Source organism: Hyposmocoma kahamanoa, unplaced genomic scaffold (assembly GCF_003589595.1).
Source record: "Hyposmocoma kahamanoa isolate Upper Pololo Valley unplaced genomic scaffold, ASM358959v1 87, whole genome shotgun sequence".
NCBI classification, from domain to species: Eukaryota; Metazoa; Arthropoda; class Insecta; order Lepidoptera; family Cosmopterigidae; genus Hyposmocoma; species Hyposmocoma kahamanoa.
The window spans coordinates 18,746,065-18,767,878 of record NW_020654422.1 but is presented as its reverse complement, the minus strand read 5'-3'; the positions used below and the strand labels follow the sequence as shown (position 1 = coordinate 18,767,878).

The 21,814-nt window shown below is 35.3% G+C and overlaps 2 protein-coding genes across 2 annotated transcripts; both read left to right on the top strand.

Moving 5' to 3' along the window:
• The first annotated feature begins 131 nt into the window (after positions 1-131).
• Positions 132-12,119, top strand: LOC113235236 (epoxide hydrolase 4-like). The gene is made up of 6 exons (XM_026470868.1): positions 132-357; positions 3,101-3,225; positions 5,047-5,159; positions 7,028-7,196; positions 8,162-8,313; positions 11,671-12,119. The coding sequence occupies exons 1-6, from the start codon at positions 160-162 to the stop codon at positions 11,937-11,939; spliced, it is 1,026 nt and encodes a 341-aa protein (XP_026326653.1). The 5' UTR covers positions 132-159; the 3' UTR covers positions 11,940-12,119.
• Positions 12,120-13,075: 956 nt separating this feature from the next.
• Positions 13,076-20,645, top strand: LOC113235239 (epoxide hydrolase 4-like). The gene is made up of 3 exons (XM_026470870.1): positions 13,076-13,340; positions 16,300-16,424; positions 20,525-20,645. Exons 1-3 carry the CDS (start codon positions 13,140-13,142, stop codon positions 20,643-20,645), a joined length of 447 nt encoding a protein of 148 aa, XP_026326655.1. The 5' UTR covers positions 13,076-13,139.
• Positions 20,646-21,814: the final 1,169 nt, after the last annotated feature.

Sequence of the window (21,814 nt, the reverse complement as noted above, 5' to 3'; positions counted from 1 at the left end):
TATATATGTATATTTTAACTATTGCTTCTACTCTTATCCTGTTCTAAGGCATTTGTAAGTAGTAGTTTTAAATATGTAAGATGGGCAAAAGATTCGTATCTAGTCACCAGTAAGGAGATAAACGCGGAGCTTGTCAGACGTCTATAATAATTTGCCGCCATGAATATCGTAACGTACGCGCACCGGTTGATAGTTGGAAATTTATTAACTATCTTTAGCAATGTTATCACTTTCTTTATATATGTCTTTTTTTACCTCATCTCCTTTGGCGATCCTTTGGGACTCAAGTTAAAGTTGAATCCACCTGCGTGTCTTAGCGACCCTAATTATGGAATACATAAATATCTTAAAGTAAATGTAAGTACTAATATTATTATGAACTTAATTGAGTCATTAACTTGTTAAACATGTAATGAGTTATGTGTGTTAGTTATAACGTGAATTATGTGAATTTGTTATTCATTTTGAAATAGATTGTCTTATTACGATATTAAAAGTTCACAAGAACTTGCACCACATTGAATTAGCACTTCAAAACATATTTTTTAGGTTATCTAGTTTTAATTTTGTTCACACTATGACGTTACTATCGTAAGAGATAAAAGCAGTTGATAATTATGATAGTATCGCTGCGACATATATACATACAGTACTGTGAGATATCGTCAGTGCTTTGTAGATAAGGCGAAAGCGCCATTTTGAAAAATTTTTCCAGGGGGAACTGTTTTTCACGATTGTTTTAAAATGTTTACGTCCTTTTTTGAGAAGTGAATTTTAAGTTTTAAAATTATTGTAAGTTTGAAATAGAATTTAAATAAGGACGTAATTATTTTATTACAGTGGTTACAACCTAAAACATGCTCTCTTGAATTTGTTTTCGATATGGCTCTTTGCGCTGTTTACAAAACACTGACGACACCAGGGGATAAGTGATAAATGTTTTCAATAAAATTTTACTTGATAACATCATTTCATGACTTTTTAATAAAAGTTATTTTTCAATTGGTGGTCGTGTATTCTACAATTATTTGATTCCCGATTATAATATATGCCCCCTATTTAACTTTAATCCGCCAAGAAATTAACAACCTTCAAAAATTAAACTGCATCAAAATCAATAGCTTTTTAACATATTTTTATGGAGTATATAGTATTTGTATGATGATAATATGTAAATGTTGAATATAATGAAGTAACAGGTTTTTTTGTATGTTTACATCTAAACAAGTAGTTCCAAGCTAAATTTGACTAAAAGGAATTGTAAACTTGTCTGTAGTTATGGATGACCAAACACGTTTCGAAGTGCTTAACAATTCGGAGGCTCTTGTTATATATTGATTATTGTAATGTTAATTTTGGAAAAATGAATGCTATTTCCACAGTCATATTTGTGCCATCTACCATGACTTCTACGAACTTCGTATTAAACGTGAATGTAGAGGCGTGAGAGGGCAAGGAAACCTTGGCGATTTATTGTTATCGAGTTCTTAGGTTTATTACACATAGGAAATGAAACTATTTTTTCGGATTTAAATCGCGTATATTTGTGTTTTCAAACAAACCAACGTTTCAGTCCGTCAACCGTGACCATGGGACTTGTAAAGGGCCCGAAACGTCGGTTTGTAAGAAAAAACAAGTATACGCGATTTAAATCCGGAAAAATAATTTCATTTCCTATGATTTATTGTTAATTTATTAGACAGAGTCATAGAAAATACAAGTTATTATCAACTGAGTTTATTCCGTACAGAAAATGTATATGGATCATTTATAGGATCGACATTGATAAAAGATTGAACGTGCGCTTGGAGATTTTTTTATGATAGTAAGTGATGGGACGAACAAGTCGTGCACCTGATACTAAATAATACGCCTGTCCATAACAGTTGCAGTGAAACTCAGAGCTTTAAATCGCAAAGATCTGAGGTGCACTGCCTCTGCGCCCACCATCCTTAATATAGATATAATATATTACAGGAGATCGATTTAAAAAGTAATTCTTTCATGAAAAAAAATCATATCTCTAATTTTATTTGTTATATGGAAAACTAGAAAGTTTCAGCTTTTCCATATAACTTAATTCCATATGTTTTTATATGGAATAATAATTTGAATCGTTCTCCTGTAATATTTTCCAAATGCACGTTAGATGTTTTAATTTTCCAGGGTCGACATAATATACTCATAATAAACGATGTAAAATTTATAGAAGTGATAAATCGTCGCTTCGCAAACAATAACGCTCAATTCATTTTAAAGGACAGTGAAAAAGCTGCATATATGCACCTCATATTCATCCCAAGCTTAAACAACGTTTAAAAACTATCAAATATCAAAAACGATCAAAACCTACTTCGCCATTTTAAAATTGGTTTTAAAACTCTGCTACTAATAGCAGCAGAGTTTCTTGTGAAAGGGGTCGTCCAGGGAAGTACTGCCATGTTACCAATTACTACCGCCAAGCTGTAACGGGCTCCGGTGTTGGTGAAATTACAGGCACATGAGACTTGTCAACTTATGTCTCAGGGTGACGGACGCAGTGGCAGTACCCTAAGATCGTTGCGATTTAAAGCTTTTAATGGAACAGCAAATCTCATGGATAGGCGTGTGTTACGTATAAAAAAAACATAATTTCCATAAGTCCCTGTCGAAAATTTTAATTTTTATAACCAGGGAAAAGTTTTCTTTCGATGATAACTATATTTTTGTATTTGTAGTTAAAAATGAAAATACGAGGTGGCTCGAGTTATATGTCCGGGAGAGTATTATTGTACACAATTTTTTAAGCTACAATAGCTTAGAAATAGATTCTTAATTTATGAACAACGAATTATGTGTATATTGTATGTGTGTTGGTTACATCATTTTTATTAATATTCACGTCCACAATTTTTTTGCGGGTCTAAATCGCGTATATTTGTTTTTGTTTTTAAACAAACCATTCCTAAAAAACTAAAACGAAAACCTAAAAACTCGATATTCACGTTGTATTTTGAATATTATATATTGAAGCAATGATATCACGTAAAAACAGCCAAATGCTGTTTTGCTGAGCGATGAATTATAAATTACAACAGACAACACATTTATCGTTTTCTAGAACATAAAACTTCATTACGTGGAGAGCGGAGACCCTACCAAGCCACTAATGATCTTCGTGCACGGTTTTCCTGAGTTCTGGTACTCGTGGCGACATCAAATTCTTGAATTTCAAAAGGATTATTGGTATGTAAACATTATTGCCGGCTGTAAAGACGGATTCTGTCACGTATTTTGAAAATTTTAAGAATGAAGAAATAAAGTGATAAAACCAATGAAATTAATGAATTAACTGATTTCTTCTAGAAAATTTGGGATTGTAAAGTAATGTGTTGGCCAAAAAGTCCTTGCGGTATTTGCCACTGGCATTTTACTACCCGATTTCAAGGGCCCTGAGTGTGGGCGTGGTTCAAAGTTAGGGTGCCGTTCTTATTATTTTTTTAAGTTTAAATTTCTTATTAACGTTTTGTAAGTTAGAGTCCCTATATTATGGTTAGGGTCCCTTGAAATGGGGTAGTGTACTTACTTTGGTACTTGGTGCAACGGGCTGGTATCCGCAACTCGACGACAAGGCGCCTATTTTGCGTGTGGTAGGGTAGTGTAATAAGCGTGTTAAAAAAGGTCGTTCGAACAGGCAGGAAAGTTTGAAGTTAATAATTCATGAAATACACACATTACATCTTGTAAATCGTAAAGGTGTCGTATTTTATCATGATAATGCCAATCTGTTGTAGTTAGTTTAGACGGATGTGTCACCACGTTCATCGTAGTCACTCGACAAACGACACTGAGGGTCGTATTCTGGAACTCTACTCAATGCTCAAGTTAGGACTTGAGTATGATTCAAAGCACTAGAAATCATACTCAAGTCCTTGCCATTAGGTCTGCTCGAATCCTAACTTGAGCATTGAGTACAGTTCTGGAATACGACCCTGAGAGCTGTATTTTATAAATATTACCTACTTGTCTTTACAAGACAAGAATTTTTATGAAAGGCGAATTCTAAAATTATCCGAAAAATAGCGAAAGATGGCCAACATAATTGATTATTTTTTTAAATCAACGGATTTGAAATTTTTATTAGCAAAAAATTACTTAAGATATACCTCGAAAGTTACTGAAATGGAAGTCCGTTAATTATGACAAGGAGGGCAGAATAGTGATGATATAGTACAAGTTCTAAGTTCGTAATTACTCGTCACTACACTTATTACTACAGAATAAGCTCGAGGCGAAAAAAAACTTGAAGTCTATGCAATAAGAGCGAAAATGACGTTGCGCGATTCTCTTCCGCTCGGATTGCGCTGACACGAAACTAACGCCTGTTTTGCTCTTAATACATGGACATAAAGCTTTTTTCCATTGAGTGTGGTGAGTCCCTAAGGGTGCCTTCAATTTAGACGTTTATAGAAGCGCTGTAAAACAAAAAAATAATATGTAACTATTTTTTGTTTGCTGTTTTCTTCATTTTACTATGTTGTTCCTACCTTTATTGGTCACATTATACTTTCATGTAATAGTTTTTGAAGAATATGGAACAAAAACATAAGGAAATATTGATATGTTAGCCACTGATATCGAAAACAAAAACTATACAGAATTTACTTACCTAACTAATATAACAAAAATTCGGAGATAGATTTCTTTTGTGCCGGGACGTCATATTTGATTCTTCTCCTTTAAATGGGACCACTACTGAGGTAGCCTCTTTCCAAAAAAAAAGAATCATCAAAATCGGTTCCCAAATTATTTTTACAAACGAGTTATTGCGTAACATACAATAAAAATAAATACAGCCGAATTGAAAACCTCTTCCTTTTTATGAAGTCGGTAAAAAAATGAACGAAGCGCTATAGATGCGCGACTACCGCGAAACAGTTGCAGGGCTTCTTTAAGCGTCTAATTTGAAAGCGCCCTTAGACACTTTAAGAAGTAAAATGATATATGATTGGTTGAATGATTACACTTCTGATTTGTCGGTCAACGGGTAAATTGAATCCTTTTCAGGTGCATAGCAATTGACATGCGGGGCTATGGAGATTCAGAGAGACCCGATGGTGTATCTGCATACAAGTTGGATTTACTGGTTGAGGACATACGGGACCTTGTGCGTCAATTAGGTAATATCATAAATAGTTAATAGAATTGACCGGGCGAATTTATGATTGGTGTCACGTCCTGCTTCCGTGGATAACCAGCAGACTAATTGATCACAAAGACAGACTATTAGATTGACAGAAATTCAATATTAGATCTACTATCTTTTGGCCAAAAGACGACCGGACCACTTGTACGGACTATCTGTACTATTGTAGGACGTCTTGGAGAAGCCGTCCTGACTAAACCTTTGTAGAAAACATTTCATCTAACTTCTGTGACGGCCTCGATGTTATGAATGGTATAATCACTGTAAGGTAGTGTTGCCCAAATCAGTCCTTGTTCTTGCATTTTCGCAAAACCAAGACCATACTGTCTCCGTGGCCGAATGGTTACCATGCCGGACTGCCACGTAGAGGTTGCAGGTTTGATTCCCGGGACGAGAGAAATATTTGTATGGCCTACATTTGTTGCTCTCGTGAGTTTGAGTGTAATTTGTGGTTGTCTATGTGTGTGTTTCCCTAGTGCGGAGCTATGTTGAGTGTGTGCGTTATTTATTATTATTTATTATATGTAATTGTAGCAAAACCTTTTTTTATCGCTGGGAAATACGTTGCGCTCGGCTTGGGGGAGCATTGAGCGGTTATTTGGGTAGGTTAAGTCTGACCTTGCAATACAAGTATATGAGCAAAAACAAGAATGAGTGTGCGAGGTTTTTGCGTCGCGAATAGACGTCATATTCGTATAAGGGGCGTAAGTATTGACGCATTCAAATTCAAATCAACGTCGATATTGATCGGTATCAACCAAAACACACAACCACGGTTTCTTCTAAAGTTGGTTGTTTGTTTTATCACGAATAGCTAATGCGTCCATGATTATATTTTGAAATAAATAGTTTTTTTTCTGACGTAACTCAAGTAGAATTGTGATAAAAGTGTAGCAAAAAACAAATTGTACTTAACGAAGTTAGCGAATTATCGAACAACATACACCGAAAAGGGAAAAACTAACTTAACGAGCCGGCACGTACGGCTCGGCGCTTCCTTGTACCCATAATGTACGCTAACTAGTATTATTTATTGATCTCACGCGTGGGTTTAGCGTGTTACGCAAAAAATTATAACCAACTTATTTGATCGCAAAAATGTAGTAAAATATTGTACATTAATTATTCGTCATTTAGTTGACCTTCACTATGCTTATGTCAGTCAATATGTATTCAAAATGTATCTACTCTGTTGCGTTGTCACTTTTTTGTAAGAATAATAGAATATGATAATTTGATATAACAATGGATACGTAATCTCGCAAGACTTGCGAGATTCTTGGAGCAAGACCAAAACTGATTGAGTAATACCAAGACCGAGACCAAGACCAGGTGTAGTGAGGCGACTTTAACACATGACTGGGGTTAATCTCGACTTGCAATTGGCAACACTTCTGTAGGAGATACGTGAGAAAATCTGACCCGAAAATCGATTCCTGGTTAAATCAGTCAGGGAAACGGTTATTTCACTATTGAATCTGGTGGGGGTTCCGAATGGTATCCTGTCGTTACTCTGGCAATCAAATTACAGGGAATTCTCTAGTTTGAGACTAGTAACTGGTATGATTTTTAACTTAACTATTGTTGCGGAATAAATATCTAATTTCTATTAATGACTACTCCAACATATTGACTGATGTCGTTTCCAGGTTTTAAAACTAATTTATAGGATTTTATTTGACAAGTGGCAGGGGTTTCTTTTCAAAGACTTTTTTCTGACACTTTTATCAACTACCAGGTAGTAAGTAAGGGAAGAAGAAACCGAATAAAATTGTTTGTATGTATAGTCCGTAAGTATTTTCCAGGTAATGGAAATTCTAGCCTAACTGTTAATTTGTCCAGGTCGGGAGAAATGCGTCCTAGTTTCTCACGACTGGGGTGGCATTGTTGCGTGTCGATTCCGTGATGTGCACCCGGACGCTCTCAGCGCTATCATTGTTTTAGCCAGCATGTCTTGGGAAAGCTGGTTTAATGAAATCTGGTCCGAACCTAAACAGATGTTGAGGTCCTGGTAAGTTGTGTACATGTGATATTTTTACCATCATGACTGCCTCATAAGGAGGTAATGTTTTTTGGGTTACCTCTACCCACATGTATAAGTATGTGCGTACCTAAGTATGTCTGTTTCTTTGGCTTATCCTGTAACCTAAAGGGCTTGATGTATACTTGTGGTTGAAGAATTTGAGAGACTGGTTCCAACTTAGCACACGTTCTTTCGTGAGGCAGCTTGAAAAATGTGGAATAGTCATGATGGTCGCCAACCTTCGTAGAGAAGCGGCACACTGAGAAAAGGAAGAAAGCATTTTTTGAAGTTCAGGAACCAGAATGATATGACTATCAAAATGTTAACAGGATGATTTTCAAGGTCGATGTTGCCATTTATACATTCCACTGCTGCTCTGCACAGGGTTAAGTATTTCACCCGTTTTCCAAGAGTTTTGAACGTTCTTCGACGCGCAGGTTTCTTCATGATGTTTTCCTTCATTGAATTGCTAATGGTAAATTTGAAATTAAATTTCTCTCCTAAATTCCGAAAAACTCAGAGGTGCGAGCCCGTATTCGAACCCACGGTCTCTGCTTGAGAGGCGGTAGGTCGAACAATTAGGCTACTAAGGCTACTAAATTAATTTGCTTAGGTGTAAATCAAAAACCTCATTGTTGAGCAGGAACACCCAATATAAACAACGACTTGGTTACCTTCGGCGTGCCTCAAGGCTCGATAGCATCAAAGAAATTGGGTTAAAAGGTGATATAACATTGTTTGCTGACGAAACAAGTCCATTTTATTACGGACATTCAGTAGATGATGTAATAGAGGACGATTCAAATAAATTTTCGTACTTATATTCGGAAAACCTCAGATTGGAACTCACGACGTCTGTTTGAGATGCGTTAGGTCAAACCATTAGACTACCACGGTATGCATGGAAACACAAAGTTGTAATTAAGTATTTTGAATGTGACGTATGTTTTCAGGTACGTGTTTCATATGCGTTTGCCGTGGCTGTCAGAAAAATTATTTCAATTAAAATATCTGGCGCTATTTGACTTAATGTTCCTAAATTCGGGAAAGAACACTGTTACTGAAAAGGACGTCGAGTGCTACAAATATTGGTTTGGAAAACTATGTAAGTACCTATCATATATATGTATACGCTTTATATAATATACAGGGTTACTTCTACATGTATGTCTCTCACGGAAGAAATATTTATGTGGTCTGTGATTTCTCTCGTGAGTTTGGGTGTAATTTGTATATTGAGCGTGTGCGTTATTATTAAAAAAAGAAAATAAAGAAAAACAACTTTGTAGGACTATATTACGAACATATTATATACAACGACTTTTGTTCCATGACTTTTAATAATTGAAGAGATTTCACTTTCGTACAAAAATAAATAGATTGCTCTAAACGGTAATAAGTCTACGCAGGACGGGCGTGGGATCGTTGCGGAGGACGCTTGCACGTTTAAACTTATTTTACCATATACAGATCTAATTATCTCTGTACAGACTCAGAGTCGTGTTCTAGACTCAAGTCCTTGCCATTAGGGTCGTATTTCCATTGCTTGAAATCATACTCAAGTCTGCTCAAATCGTAACTTGAGCATTGAGTACAGGTCTGGAATACGACTCTCAGAGTACTGAACAAACCGACCTCAAAAGTCATTCATCCCCTAGTTTGCCACCCTTAGAGGTGAAATATTTTCTTTAAATTTAAATGGGACTACTACTGAGGTACCCTCTTTCCAACAAAAAAGAATCATCTAAATCGGTTCACAAGTTATCGCGTAACATACAAAAAAGTCTGTTAAAACTGTCAGATGGTACAACAAAAACCTAAAAGATAATTTTTAGTCAGTTTATTATGTTTTATCATATATTTATATATGATAAATTAAAATTAATAAACTATTATTATTTGTTTTATCATATGTTGTTAGTATTTTAAAAATAAGCCTGTATAATCGACAATGGAGAAATAAAAAAGGTTTATGACGTTTTATCCATTTTTTCAGAAGTGGGACACTTTGTAAATACCATATATATCTGTAAAGTCGAAACGGCAAATAATATCACGATGTTGTTATTTTTTTTAATATAATTATTCCCCTAGTTTGTTATAATTATTAATACAAGGATCGCACACTAAGAAAAATTCCTTCGATCTTTCTGGATTTAAAAAAGAAATTCAAAGAAAATGTTTCATATATATACCCACAGTAGAGAAACCTTATATTGCGGGTGGCATGTACACACACACAGACACCCAAACTCACGAGAGAAATAAGTATACGTCATACAAATATTTCTCCCGGATCAGAAATCGAACCCGGTACCTTTGCGTGGCAGTCCAGCATAGTACCCGTTCAGCTATTTTATTTTATTTAATAAATAGTCATTTCATAAATTTGTGTAAATTACTACCTAGTTTTATTAAAATAGGTTAACGGAAAGTGGGTGGAACCCTAATTTCCCATCCTTAAAAATAGAATACTTTTTACAAATTTACATGGGTCTGTAGAAATATCCTGTTTCTAACAAGAAAAGAATTGTCGAAACCGTTCCTTCACAAATATCAGAGTTGTTGTTCGAATTGAGAACCTCCTCCTTTTTTGAAGTCGGTTAAAAAGAAGCTAAGGCTACAAATTTAGAAACGACAAATTAACTGTCAAATACGTTAATGATACCAATCATATCATAGGAAAGTTCGTGGAAGGTCAATAGACTACAATGTTTCAGTAAAACTTTGATACAATGAACTATGATAAAGGCACTCGTTTCATGAAAGTTTACATACAAAAGATTTCAAGTACATAGAAAGTTCTTAGATTTTCGCGAGTACTATACATTGGAAATAAAACTAATTTTTTTGGATCTAAATCGTATTATCTTTATATTGTTCATATAAATGTCATTTAGTAAAAATAATCACATTGTTAAATAAAATATTTTGTAAATCGTATGTAGCGCAACCTGAACATTGGTAAATAAAAAATCGATACCTACAATGAACACTACGCCAACTTCATTTATGGACCTGCTCTGTTTTTGTTGTGTTATTTGTTTTGTTTATTGTTTTTTCAAAACACTTGTTCTTTTAAAATTTTGTTTATTGTTTTTTTTTTCACAAAATTCGAGAAGCATAATATTAGTAAGTAATTTAAACTGTTTACAAAAATAACAGCCAATAACCAAGAAATAAAGTTGGCGTACTGTTTATTGGAGGTATCGAAATAAGGTATTCAAATTAATAAGTTCTGTAACAACCTTTAAATCAGAATAGGGTAGTTTACTGCTTTATAGTCATCTCGTTCAGCCGTGATCGTTACACCTGTGAAGAACTCCAAACGCTGGTTTGTCTGAAGAAGCAAATATGCCTGATTTAGATATTCAATTTCATAAAAAAAAAACACTTGTATTTTTTTATAATATCAAGTGACGGGACAAACAAATCGTGCATCTGGTGGTTACATGCCTGTCCTTAACAGTTGCAGAACAGCTCAGAGCTTTAAATCGCAAAGATCTGAGGGGCAGTGTCACTGCGCCCGTCACCCTGAGGCATAAGTTGACAAGTCCCATGTGCCTATAATTGCATCACCAAGTTGATTGGAAAAAGTGCCAAATGGCTTGTCTATTCATTAAATTATCAATGAAATAGTTTTTTTTATTATCGTTGCCATTGACTTACAATTATATGGACGTCGGGTCCGCGCTAAAAAGTGTCCGCACTTGTAAGGCGCTAAAATCGTATACAGAGCGCGATACTCCGCTTTAGTCTTCATTTGTTCTATGGACAGCGCGATACTGCGATGACATAACAATTTAAATTTCGAATAGGCTGACTTGGGACATTTTTTTCGTGGTTTTTGTATTAGACCCGTCGTCCATTTATTTGTAAGTCAATGATCGTTGCACATAACAACAATTGACTAATTTGGTAGGACTTTTTTCAATCAATTTATTATTGAACATCGTCAGAAAAATCTTATTGAAAGTATCTTGTGTCCAGCGCGACATAACTGTTACGTAAACTGTTACTCCTTCCGCACCGCGCAGCTAACTTAGGAACCAACTCAGTTAAACGGTAGGCCTGTACATAGTTCCACGTTTTGGATCTAGGAGAAAGTGGCTAAGAAAGTTCTGACTCAGGGCTCATTGAAAACCAGCGTCACAGTCAATTATGGCTGTGGCATAAGCTTAATAAAGTCCTTTGCGTACGCCACAAACGCACAAATGACAGTACAACATGCTGTAGTCGTTATATTTTGTTTTTTTTTGTTTTTTGTCTGTTTTGTCCTATTTTATGTTTTTTTTTTGTATTTTTATTTTGTTTATTAATTATTTTTATTGTTTAGAGTTATCAGTATTTTTTGTTGTATATATGTGTTGTGGCGTTGCAATAAATGTCTATGCTATTCTAAAGTAGATGATGATTCACGCCTTTTGTATTAGTTGCTTCATTTTAATTAAAATCTTTTCAGACACGTTGACGCCTCCTATTAATTATTATCGAGCGAACTTCGTATTCATCGTACCTGAAAAAAAGCGTTGCGATTTGAACATCCCTTTCCTCCATGCCATGGCTGAACATGACAATGCATTAGGTATGACTCTCCTTGACAGCATGAAGAAAGAATACAAGCACATTGAGTCCGTCGTCCTCAAAGGATGCCGTCATATTGTACAACAAGAAGATCCGGATATTGTTAATAAGCTAATAAGAGAGTTCCTCGCGAAACACAATCTTTAAGGCTTTTTCATGTTTTTAGTGAACTTTTTGAATTGTGCGTCCTAAATATTGTACAAGAGTTTGTTTGCAATCTGTACAATACGTATTGTAGTTACTTACATGTAGAGACCTCTTTTTATCTATTCACTACAGAGGTATATAACCTAACGATAAATATATATTAATAAGAAATTTTAACTTTTTTTTTAAATTAAAACCGACCTCAACAGTTTGTGGAATTACATCTATGTGGCAAGTTTTATTAAAATTTATTAACGGAATGTGGATTAAATTCAATAAACCAGATTCAACCCCTAATTCGCCACCATTAGAGGTGGAGCATTTTCTTTAAATTTGAATGGGACCACTGGAGAGGTATGCCCTTTCCAATAAAAAAGAATCATCAAAATCGGTGCACAAATCACGGAATAATTATGTAACATACGCACAAAAAATATAGTCGAATTGAGAACGTCCGTTTTTGAAGTCGGTGAAAAAAAAATTAATTTATCTTTCTAGTCTGTATTGTTAGACTGAGTAAAATCGTAAAATGGTATATTTTCGTAATATTGTTTGTGTTAAGGTAATTTTGAAGCGCGTGTTGATCCGTCTTTAATTCCAGACGTTCTTTGCAAGGTCATTACGTCAGATAAATAAAGAAGTAGTTGTACGAAAGGACAAAGCAAAAATAGAGCTCTCATTTATGTAGTCAAATGTATTCAATATATTTATAATGTACATTTTTATGAACTCATACTTATGTAAAATAAATTGTTTAAGACCGGTCACATATTTTATTTTAACCTAGGAAATGAAACTATTTTTCCAGATTTAATATCATTCCATGGTCACGGTTGACATGGGACCTGTAAAGCGCCCGAAACGTCGGTTTGTTTGAAAAAACAAATATACGCGATTTAAATCCAGAAAAATAGTTTCATTTCCTATATGTAACAATCGCGAGAACCTAAGAACACGTTATTTTAACGTCTTTGAGTTATTATTTTCTATACACTACACTTTTTTAAACACTTTTATGAATGAGCGGAATTGTTACTTAATATGCGACAGCGATTTCTCGCAGGATAAGTGTACGTACAATAAGAACGTGAACAAGTTGTATATCACTGTATATCCTCGCTGTATATTGAACAGTGAAGTTTTTAGTCTGTACGCCAGTCAGGCGAAAACAGCCGAGTTCTGCGGACGTCGTTTCTCACAATGAGCGTCCAAACGTACATATATCGGTTCATAGTAGCGAATTTTCTAACTTTATATTATAATGTATGTGTTCTATTGATGTTCGCCTTCAACTATATGAAGAATCCTTTCGGGGATCCGTTCGCTCTCAAGTTGAGATTGGAGCCACCCCCGTGTCTGACTGACCCTAAATATGGAACACACAAATATATTAAAGTTAATGTAAGTACAGAAAACAAGCACAGAAAAATTCGTAAGGTCCGTAAGTTCGTTCCGTGCCTTAGTTAGCATAGCGTCTGGTCCGGTTTGCCGGAAGACGTTGGTTCGAATCTACCTGGATCGAAGGAATTTTTTCTAAGTGTTCGATCTTTGTATTAATAATTATAACAAACTAGAGGAGTAACTTCACAAAAATAATTGAGTATCATAGTGGTCAAACATCGTGACATTCAATAAAACTTACAAACTATTTTTGACGAGTAAGTAAAGTTTCAAGGTTTCTTGTAAGGAAAACATTGTAAAATTTTGACCCCTCGTAACTACGTCTTCCAACCATACTTATTAAATCTAATCATCGTATTATTTTTTATAATGTTTTACATCGAAATACAGGGTACTTATATATTAGGTATTTGGTGTAGTAAACAATAATGGTAGTAGGTGGTCATAAGTAGGTAATATTATTTATTATATAGTTTTTGACGATCTCGGTGGCCCAACGGCTTATATCATGGGCGCTTGACGAGGAGGTCCTGGTTTCAGTTCCCGGTAGGACCGATTTGGGAAATGATGGTTTCTAAATTGGTTCTGGTCTGGGTGTATCTGGGGCTCTAGTACTCATAGTACAGGGAATTCCCTAGTTTGAGGCCAGGCAATTGATGTGGTTTTCTGGCATGTTATTTATTATTATTATTATTAAAAATAAATAACAACTAGCCCTGCTGAATAGTCGTAATTGTTAACGGTTACCTGATGTTCGATTGCAAGTAGTTTAACAATGTAATAAATACGTAATATAAAAATAAATGTATGCTTATTATACACAAATAAACCTATTTACAGTTTTATTCTGGTTAAATGGTTATGGTAAATAAAATTGTTTTGTATGTACGTGAATACGCACATATTATAATTACATAATGCTTGTTCACTGTAAGTCTTGGTTTTATAATATATAACTACGTGGATATTACATATAATTAAATTGTATGAAAAACTTGTTTTACTTTCAAATTCTTTTAAAATGTGCAAATAATCCATTTCCTTTAAAAAATGTCAGGTACTCTACATTTCGTTTACATGTATCTATTTTAATACTTATGAATCTAGAAGCATAAACAGTCTTGTCTAGACAATCGTGTACCAAACGTCGTTTATAAAGAGAAATTATAAATCTTATCGGCAACCCTAAGTCGGCTACAATCAGGAAGAACATAGTGGTTGGAACCAGAAAGCGGAAAGTTTTTCTTGTGCACTAGCAAATAACGATTTCAACGTCACGATCGCACGTAACCGAATAACTTTCAATCCTTTGATGAAATGTGCACGATGCACTGTTCATTAATGCGTGTACATACGCAGCCTCGTAGAAATTTAATTCTTGCAGCTCTCTGTATGCGTTTGTGTAACGCAGAGAAACAAAAAAAAATCAATCTATTTTATTATCAATAGAGTTCCTTGTGAAAGAGTTTCCTTTTATATAATATCAAGTGACAGGACGTACAAGTCGTGTGCCTGGTAAGCTACACGCCTGTCAACAGTTGCAGTGCCACTCAGAGCTTTAAATCACAAAGATCAGATAAGCAAGATATATATAAGCACAAATGTGAGAATTACTGCGTTACGGCTTTGAAGGGTAAGGAAGCTGGTGAAATTACAGGCACATGGGACTTGTCAATTTATGTCTCAGGGTGACGGGCGAAGTGGCAGTGCCCGTCAGATCTTTGTGACTTAAAACTCTGAGTGGCACTGCAACTGCGTGTCGTTTATCAGCAGGCGCACGACTTGTTCGTTCCGTCACTTGGTGTCCTAAGAAAAAGAATCAAGTGAATTATAGAATTCTTTTATTATGGGTACCAGAGCAATGGAATTCACTCTGGAGTACTTCCTAGAATACACAGGCCAGAACTATGTATAATAATAATAATGTTTATTTCCAAGCGTTAGTTCACAGTAAAGACATTAAATCTAGCGTAAAGTTAGAACATTACAGATATATTCCCTGACTCTCAAAGTAGGATAGCCTGACATGAGAGCCAGTGTTCCTCAATGTATGTTTCAAGGTGACAGGCGTATTGGTAATGCCCTTCAGATCTTTGCTATTTAAAACTCTGAGCGGCAGTGCAACTGTTATGTATGGGTATGCGTGTTGCTAACCACCAGGCGCACGTTCGCGTATAGATATAAAACAAAGACTATTCAGTGCCTACCTGGACGCCTATGCAAGCTTACAATAGGGGTTAAGAGCCTTTGAGTTCGCTTTTTTGCCTCGTAGAGCATTCAAGGCCATCAGCGGCACACTGCTAAATAGCCTGAAAAAAGAAACTGTGGCATAATGTATCGTATTAACTATTCTATTATACGTGTATCAACATCCATATCTCTAATGAAAACTGCGATGATTTAATTTTTGGACCTGTTCTGTTTTTATATTGTGTTTTTTTTAATTTTGTTTTTTGTTTCTTTATATTTTCTTTAGCACAAAATTTGGGCGTAATATTAGTAAATAAACATGGCAGTTTACAGAAATAACAGAAAATCACCAAAAATAAAGTTGGCGTAGTGTTCATTGGAGGTATTGTTATTGGCATTATAATTATCTTTATTGGTACTGTTTAAGAGTCTCCAGGGCCCAATTGGTTGGAGACTTCACATTTCACCTTCACTATAAGTTTGTAATTATATTGTTGCGGAAGGAAATGGAAGAGATTTTTTGTAAAGAAATTGTAGAAAATACTATACGGTAGCTGTAGCAATTCTCAGGAAGACCTGTTTTTCTGACTCGTATCTAGTTTTTACGTCCGTTACACAAAAGATAATGTAAATTGAGTCTTAGCCAGATGTACTGCTACTAAACAGTCACAAATGTACTTTATAATAGAAAATTGCAGATATATATATGCATTTCCTGGGACTAACCGATGCTCGTTTATACTTAGTTATATAATTGTTATATCTTTAGAACATAAAACTACATTATGTGGAGAGCGGAGATCCTTCCAAGCCTTTGATGATCTTCGTCCATGGTTTCCCTGAGTTCTGGTATTCTTGGCGACATCAGATTCTTGAATTTCAAAAGGACTATTGGTGAGTAAATTAGGTGTAAAACTTTTTTATGAGACAAATTTAATTCGGATTAACGTATAATCAAAACGTAGAGCTAATTTCATTGACTTACAATTATATGGACGTCGGGTCCGCGCTAAAAAGTGTCCGCACTTGTAAGGCGCTAAAATCGTATACAGAGCGCCAAACTCCGCTTTAGTCTTCATTTGTTCGACTGACAGCGCGATACTGCGATGACATTACAATTTAAATTTGGAATAGGTTGACTTGGGACATTTTTTTCGTGGTTTTTGTATTAGACCCGTCGTCCATTTATTTGTAAGTCAATGGCTAATTTATAATATCTGTCGGCGACCTTCGGATTTCCGAATGTACACGAATACAAATCATGTCTTGTCATTGTCTAGTAATTAGAATTGTCATTTATAATAATTTGAATTCAGAACTTCATAGTTTTATTTTATTTCCCTGTTTATAATAACATTTACTTCTTAACAATATACCAAGCAAGTTAACAAAAATGTTCTCCAAAATTGACTAAATAAAGTGTTCTTCATTTGTATAACTAAAAATGAATCTTACAGTCTATTTCAGGTCATTTATCATTAATGTTCAATGTATATTATCTGGCCTTCAAAAATATGTAACGAAAATAAAGTGTAGTATACCCTGTATAGGGTGTAATAATCAAGCGTATTCCCAGACGATCATTCCGTAAATATAAGAGATATAAAAAACCTTTAAACTGACATCGAAAGTACGTTACCTAATGAGTAAAAAGATATCAATTTTTTTAAAAAATAAAATTATAAATATCTAATACTTTAACGTTAAATGCTCCAATACATTTATACCACTTTAAATGAATGCACACCAATTAAAGTTTCCAATACATACATTAGGTATCTATCGATTTTTATAATAAATTTAAAAAAGAAAAATTCGGATTTTTAAATTTGAATTTCGAACATTGTTAATTCCGGTGGAAATTGGCCAGGGTGTTCCCCATAAAAGTGCGCAAATCAGAGATCACTTCTTTTTATTTTCCACATTCAGATAATTTCGTATTTTTCCCTTTACTTTGAAACCTATCCGCGTACAACGGTATAAATATCTTTTTTCCACCATATCGGGAAGTATGCGTTCCATAGGTATCGGGAGGTATGCGAGCCATTTATCTAAGTGAGTAAGAACTTGTAGCTTTATATATACTCTACACACATCAAAATCGATTGAGTGTGTCCGGTTTGCACCAAGTGCAAAGGGCAACTTATATAATAAGAGGATGTGCACGGGATTTGGTCAACTTTAACATAATTATAAATAGCATATGGTTAAGTTTTACTGTGTATTGAAAACCTTGTTGAATAATTTAGTAGAGTAATATATATATACACTGGCAATTAATTCGGTACCTATATTTTTAAAGGAATTGTCTAAATAGGTTTATAATACCAATTAACCCTTTCATGGCCAGTATTTAAATAGAACGGCCCACACAAAGACGTCAGTACTTATCCTGCCATATAATATTGATTCAATATAAAATGTTCAATGTAAGTAAATCATTGAATTTTCTCAGTACGTTGTTGATACTTCTCTATGAAAAAGCAGTAGGTGGTAATTACACAGAAAGCACTTGGAAATCGCACTGTGAAGGAAGCCCATAGTTGATTTCTTTGAGAACCATATAGCGAAACTGAGTACCCCGTACTGTCATATTCTAATATTTAATTTTACGGTAAACGTTGTTACTGTCCATGAACGAATTAAGACAAATTTTAGATAATTGACATTTTCTATCCAAACATATGATTTTTTATGTAAATATATTTTTGAGGCCAAAATAAATTGTTTACGCATTCATTACATTTTTTATATCAAGTGATGGGACGAACAAGTGGTGCGCCTTGTAGTAAGGTGTACCTTAAGTCAAGTTAAGTGTTAAGCCTCTTGCCACTTGTCTCGTGCTTGTGCCACTTAACGTAGAAAGCTATGGTGCTTGTCCCGGTGTGAAGTATCGCCTCACCCTGGAAAGGATCCCAAGCTTCCTTGCTGCACGTTTGGCCATGGATTCAATGTATCTGCCGAAGTACAAATTGGACGACTGATCCATTCCAATTAGCTGGAGACAGTCGGCTATCGGTATGGATAGATATATCACGAAACGTCGGACTCAGCCCAAAGGGACTCCGTTTTGTAGAGAATAGACACGCCTGAGTTTTGATAACTTTAAATTTGGCATCGCCCCAATCGGAGACAGCTTTGAATGTCAAATCCAAACGGCTAACCATGGACTCTCGACAAGACTGGATTTCCTCTCCACTGACCCTTGCATTGGTCAAGTACCTATCTACAACTGTGTTATCGTGAGCATACGCAAAGGTACCTGGAATTTACATATTATTGATATGCAGCGGAAAGAGAGTTGCAGACAGTATGGAACCCTGAGGAATCTATCGCCATATGTTCGGAAGAGTAGCCTTCTAAGACCACTCCGAGATTCAAATGCAAAGGTCACTCGGAAACCCATAAGAGGGAAGCTTACTTAAAAGGTTTGCGTGCCAGACCCTGTCAAAGGCTTTAGAAATATCCAAAGACACTGCAAGTGTCTTTGAATTTGTGTCACCTTGCTTTTCTATAGCCTCGCACCATATGCGACAGGCATACACAAGAAGATCCCCAGTTGATCGCCCTCGTCGGAATCCGTAATCACTGAGGAGGTCGTTGTCTTCAAGGTACGACAAGAGATGGTTGTTGAGTACACGTTCCATAGTCTTGCAGAGTATGGAAGTGACTGAGATAGGTCTATAGTTGACAGAGTCAGCTCTGCTTCCCTTTTTCGGCACTGGTTGCACGTTTGCAAGCTTCCACGACCTGCGAACTACACCAGTCTCAAATGAGAGGCGGTACAGGCGTAGGCGTGTGAGAACAGGAGACAACTCAGGCGCAAAGTTACGTAGGACTAGTGCTGGAAATCCAATTGGCCCGCTAGCTTTATTCACGTCTAGATTCTGCAGAGTTCTAAGTACCTGTTTTTGGCGTATGTAGTAAGATTAGATCCAGACGCGAACTCTTTGCAAAGAGTGAGGCAAAAAGATTTGCCTTGTCATCTGCAGTATAGGTCAGCGTGCCGTCGGGCCTCAGCAGAGGTGACATCGATAGGTGACAAAAGTTAGTTAGTGATTTTATATTTAAAGATGTTTTGTTTAAAAAATTTATTTGTCAATTTTTGGCGTCGCCATTTTCACTACGCATACACAATTTGGAAGCGTGCGCGTTTGTACGATCGGAGCGCCTGATCGAATTGATAAAAATTTGGCCTATTATCGGCGCTCATGTCTACGCCAAGCAGTAATGCGAGTATTGTTGCATTCGGATTTTAAGTGGGCTTGTGAAACTACAGATATATGAAATTTGTGAAATTTATGTCACTGCGACTGTGGAAGCACGACTTCTTCATCCTGTTACTTGAATGAATTAAATAAATATAATAAAATTATACCTAATTAATAAATGTCACTACAATTTAAGTGAATACTTTAATGACAAAATATAATATTGTAATAAATTTTAATAATTAAATTAAGACATAATAAATAAATCTTGAATTATGTTCTATTATATATTCATATTAATTATATTGCAATTTAATTTAATCGGAATTTTCTCAGTGATATACTTTTATTATACATATATTGATAGTGAACAATTGAATTGACTAATCTAAGCCTCGGCCTGCCTCTGCTCTTGTTGTTATCCCTAACACAGGGCTCATATGTGAAACATTATTTGAATTTCATATGAAGACAATAAATATATTGAGTATTGAGTATTGAAATATCTACAGCGTAATGTTAAATTTTGTTAGGGGCTTGAACGTCAGCGGACAAGAGCGTATTATTATCCTGTCCATTGTATTTTCCTTAAACATTCTGCTAGAATGTAACATCAGTTGTGTGATCAAAGCTATCCTCGATTCTCTTAGCTCACATGCTTCGCTTTCAATTGTCCTTACACAGATTTTAATGACTTCTAATAAGGTGGTTCACCCAAGTCTCGATTCAATTTTAAAATGGAGTATTTTAGTAATTTCTTTTAATTCTTATTTCATATTCCAGGTGCATAGCAATTGACATGCGAGGCTATGGAGATTCAGAAAGACCGGACGATGTATCTTCATACAAGTTGGATTTATTAGTGAACGATATTCGTGAACTTGTAAGTCAATTAGGTAAGTAAAATAATACCTATTACTTATACAAATATGCACATTATGCTTCTATTGTAAATGTATTATTAAATGTAACTAAATGAATAAGCTATCTCTTGCAAATTACATAGACAGATATTACAAATTATATAGATAACAAAAATGACAACGGCAGTCAATTGTACTTGTGGTATTACTATTATTTTCTTACGAGTAGAAAGTCCTCTCCGTTGTTGCAGCTTGTTATTTCTTTTATTAGCAGTCGGATGGTAAAGCGCTAGTAGCACTTATGAGTGAAACGTGAGTAAACATTTTGCATAGAAAAATAACAAGATAACTTACGGTGCAAAAGAGAGAGGATTGCGCAAAATCATCACGTGATATTTACTTATTCACGTGTCAAGCGCATTCAACCATTTCATCTAATGTTCACTTATTCAATAACACAATAATAACTTTAGCTTTCCAAAGGAGAAACGCTGCCTGCTTCCCTGGCACGATCGCCTAGGGCGCGGCCCTCTTTGTCATTCTTTTCACCTACTATATAAAGTTTGATATATTTTTTCTCTACTATTTTAAGGTGAAGCCAGACGAGAGTAATCTTGTGAGTTGTAAATCGCGTTTTTTGAGTTGCTTAATTTACGCTGCATTCGGTTTCCTATAGAAGTCCGGTTTGTGCCACACGACGACGATGCAAAATTAGTTGTCTGCCGACTCACGGTCGCCCTGTGTAAATGACGCGTGCCTGTGTGGGTGGACGGATGGGCGAGGGAAACATTTATTGGCATGTGGTAATGTTTTACAAATTGATCTAGATGTTCATATAAGCTTTCATATGAAATGGCCCATATATCTATTTTGAGTGGATGTAGCCCGCTTCTTTTTCTTTGTTTAACATCATCTAAGGACATTATGTTTAATGAATCCATTATACTATACCACACATGCCCCAAATAAACGCTTAAAAGCAACTGAATAAATTACGTTCGTCTGACGCCCCAACCAAATTTGAGTCGAACATAAACTACGAGACTAAAAAAACACGACTCACAAGTTACAAAATTGCACTCGTCTGGTCTCACCTTTAAGCATATATCGTATATTATTTATTTTAACAATTTTTTATTTCATTCGCGATATTTTCAGTAGCTATGTAATTTTTCTAATTCTCTTTACTGCAATAAAGTAAGCACTAATA

What these genes read in the sequence shown, in the direction of transcription:
- LOC113235236 (XM_026470868.1), top strand. Translation starts at nt 160, where the DNA reads ATGAATATCGTAACGTACGCGCACCGGTTGATAGTTGGAAATTTATTA. An exon ending in ATAAATATCTTAAAGTAAAT is followed by an intron (nt 358 to 3,100) that starts GTAAGTACTAAT and finishes ATCGTTTTCTAG; the next exon opens with AACATAAAACTTCATTACGT. An exon ending in GGACCTTGTGCGTCAATTAG is followed by an intron (nt 5,160 to 7,027) that starts GTAATATCATAA and finishes TAATTTGTCCAG; the next exon opens with GTCGGGAGAAATGCGTCCTA.
- LOC113235239 (XM_026470870.1), top strand. Translation starts at nt 13,140, where the DNA reads ATGAGCGTCCAAACGTACATATATCGGTTCATAGTAGCGAATTTTCTA. An exon ending in ACAAATATATTAAAGTTAAT is followed by an intron (nt 13,341 to 16,299) that starts GTAAGTACAGAA and finishes TTATATCTTTAG; the next exon opens with AACATAAAACTACATTATGT. An exon ending in GAATTTCAAAAGGACTATTG is followed by an intron (nt 16,425 to 20,524) that starts GTGAGTAAATTA and finishes TTCATATTCCAG; the next exon opens with GTGCATAGCAATTGACATGC.